Genomic DNA, 2,731 nt, shown 5'->3' with positions numbered 1-2,731 from the left:
GTAGAAAGTATCCATTATTAAATCTACTTAAGTAAAGTACAGATACACGAAAAATGTACTTAAGTACAGTAACTTCCCACCACTGCTTAAATCCAAACTTATGTCCTGTCTGAAAAGATTTGTTGATGATTTTGGCTGGTTTTTGTTACTTCCAAAAATTGGGTTTTCACACAAATTTCTGCTTCACAACTTCTTTCTCACATCTGTATGTGCATGTGTGTGTTATACTAAATCACACATAATGCAGCAAATACATAACTGCACATGTTGCACAGCTAATTCTAATTTCCTGTTTGCGAACTTAACTCTGTGCTGTGTTTTTTTTTTTTTGCACACTGTGTTCTTGCTGCAAAAGTTCACTAGATTGTTTTTTTCCGAATTCAGCAAACCACAAAGTAAAATAAGCAAAACCACCCGATAACACCATGTTAATACAGAGGAGATTGTCTTTGAAGCTGATGGTGCTTTTGACAGGTTACCTGTAGCTGGTTCTGCTGCTTGTCACTGAGTTTGGGAGATTTGCACCCAGTGTTGAGTCGAGTCTGCAGCTGCACCTGGGACTGCTGCTGCTGGAGGAGAATCTGCCGGGCGACTTGGAAGGCCTGCCAGAGTGAAAACCCCCCAATAACAACGGGTTAAAAACGTGCTAAAGAAAGGCATCAAGTAGATAGTCTGACAATATCTTCCAATTACAACTTTTTCAAGCCATCTTCTTACACTTTGTCACATTGAAGCCACAAACATTTGTGTGTTTTACTGGTAATTTATTTCAGAATTGTGAAAAACTAACACTGCACATAGCTTTAACCACACAATCACCACTGTGAAACATGGTGGTGAAGGCAGCATCATACTTTGAGACAGAATGATGGAAAGTGGATCAGTTAATTGAGCTAAATACAAGGGAATCCAGGAGGAAAACCAGCTTGGACTATAACGGGAAATTGAGATTAGTGATGTATTAGGGTTAGGGTTAGTTTTCTTTTATATTGCTATTGGCCAAAGTCATTTATTTTTTTATATCGGTTTCAGCCCGATGTTAGATTTCTTTTTTTAAATATTGGTATCAGTATGCTAACAACTGATGTGTATTCCATCTGTTTGTCGTTTGTGTTTCAGGAGGATGAAGACTTTGGTCATGTGACAGTGAAAGTGATGCAGCGAAGGATTATTGGGTGTCGATTATATCGACCTGAAATTTTATGATGATATTTTGTAGTAACTATTGTGACACAAAATTAGCATTAAAAATATCTATTACTTCTTTTAAGCTAATTGTATGACAGTACAATTAGTTAAATTGTACTGTCATAAATTACTGTGTCATAATGCGTTCATAATGCCATAAGCATAAATGATGCTCTTGATAAACATACCTACTTGAAATCAGATTCTTTAGGACACCAGTCACATAAGGAAGTGTGATTTATATCACTAAACTGCTCATGGAGACTTTATTCAATTAGGCCTTAGCAGCTAATCACTGCTAAGGCCTACTGAATTTGAAGGATTTCTCCTTTAAAAAAAAAAAACCATTCCTTTACCACTTCACATGGCTCTTAGGAGGCCTAAATATATTCGAAAACTCACCAAAATTGTCCACCATGCAAGAATTTTGGATTTCAATTAAATCAAAAGCAGGTCTGGCCAAACTGCTCTACAGCGCCCCCGAAAGTGAGATAGAACAAACCGTACGTCATACAGATCTGAAATTCAGTATGTAGGTAGAACACCTAAAATGTACAGGGAGTCAGCTATTTTGGGTCAAAGGTCAAATTTTGGCCGTTTTTGACATTTACACACCTCAAACTAACAAACTCCTTCTAGATATTTTCATCTGTTCAATCTCGGTCAGTATGCAGTTTTGGGATCTTATTAAAGCAATTAGTTTTTTTTAGCACGTTTAGGATGCATGGCCAAGCGGTGCACCTAGCTTACTCGTCATAGCAAACAAAACACTGTAACTTTCACATGCAAAAGTCAAACTGTACCAAATGTAGTCATCCATGTTGGATTTCCTGATAATTTAATGTGGTCATATGACTACAACATCTAAAACCTGCCTCCTCAGAACAGGAAGTTGCTTTTTTTTCTTGGAAAGTTCCATCTCTGATCCCCTTGACCTAGTCAAGTTTATCTTGTCTCAGAAGACAGATAATATGTTCATCTCACTTGCTTTAAAGCACAGTTTTTGCTGGAGGGTGTGGCCATGACGGCACAGCAAAGTCAGACGTCACACAGTTGCCATAAGTTTGGCTTTAAATTCCACATATTTTAGCTGAGCTGCACCAATCTCACTGTGATCGATCTTAATCTACCCCCCAACAAGAACACAGTGTAATATTTGGTGGGTGTGGTCTAATTCCTCCACATCTTTAAAAAAAATGATCCCCAATTGCCCCAATTTGGTACACATATGCATTTTCTACGGACGAACCAAAATATCTCCTGAAGCTGTGGTCCAAACTCAACAGGAAGTCAGCCATTTTGGATCAAAGCCCCATTGTGTTTTTTTTACACGTTGTATCTGAGCGAACTCGTCCTGCAGCTGTTGACATACAGACTTCAGAATCACTCAGCAGAGTCCTGAGGAACTGAAGGTCAAAGTTATCAAAATCTTTTTCCTACATCACAGTGTGTGTCTCAAAATCTGGTCATTGGCCATAAAACAATAAGGTGGAATAACTTCCACCTACAAGCGCCTGGCTGCATAAAACTTTCTTTCTGTTAT

The 2,731-nt window shown here is 38.2% G+C and overlaps 1 protein-coding gene across 1 annotated transcript in view; it reads right to left on the bottom strand.

Moving 5' to 3' along the window:
• LOC106934603 (forkhead box protein P1-B-like) overlaps positions 1–2,211 on the bottom strand; it is a 63,375-nt gene extending 61,164 nt beyond the window's left edge. The window contains exons 1-2 of the mRNA XM_015014599.1: positions 2,173–2,211; positions 480–602 (exon numbers count right to left, since the gene is read on the bottom strand). Of these exons, the coding sequence (XP_014870085.1) occupies positions 480–602; positions 2,173–2,211 (162 nt within the window). The remainder of the gene's footprint in view (positions 1–479; positions 603–2,172) is intronic.
• Positions 2,212–2,731: the final 520 nt, after the last annotated feature.

The sequence above is a fragment of the Poecilia latipinna genome, unplaced genomic scaffold (genome assembly GCF_001443285.1).
Source record: "Poecilia latipinna isolate Pla-1442-1.1 unplaced genomic scaffold, P_latipinna-1.0 Scaffold1832, whole genome shotgun sequence".
In the NCBI taxonomy this organism is placed as follows: domain Eukaryota; kingdom Metazoa; phylum Chordata; class Actinopteri; order Cyprinodontiformes; family Poeciliidae; genus Poecilia; species Poecilia latipinna.
Note: the sequence above shows the minus strand (reverse complement) of the source record. Positions and strands in the feature narration are given on the sequence as shown.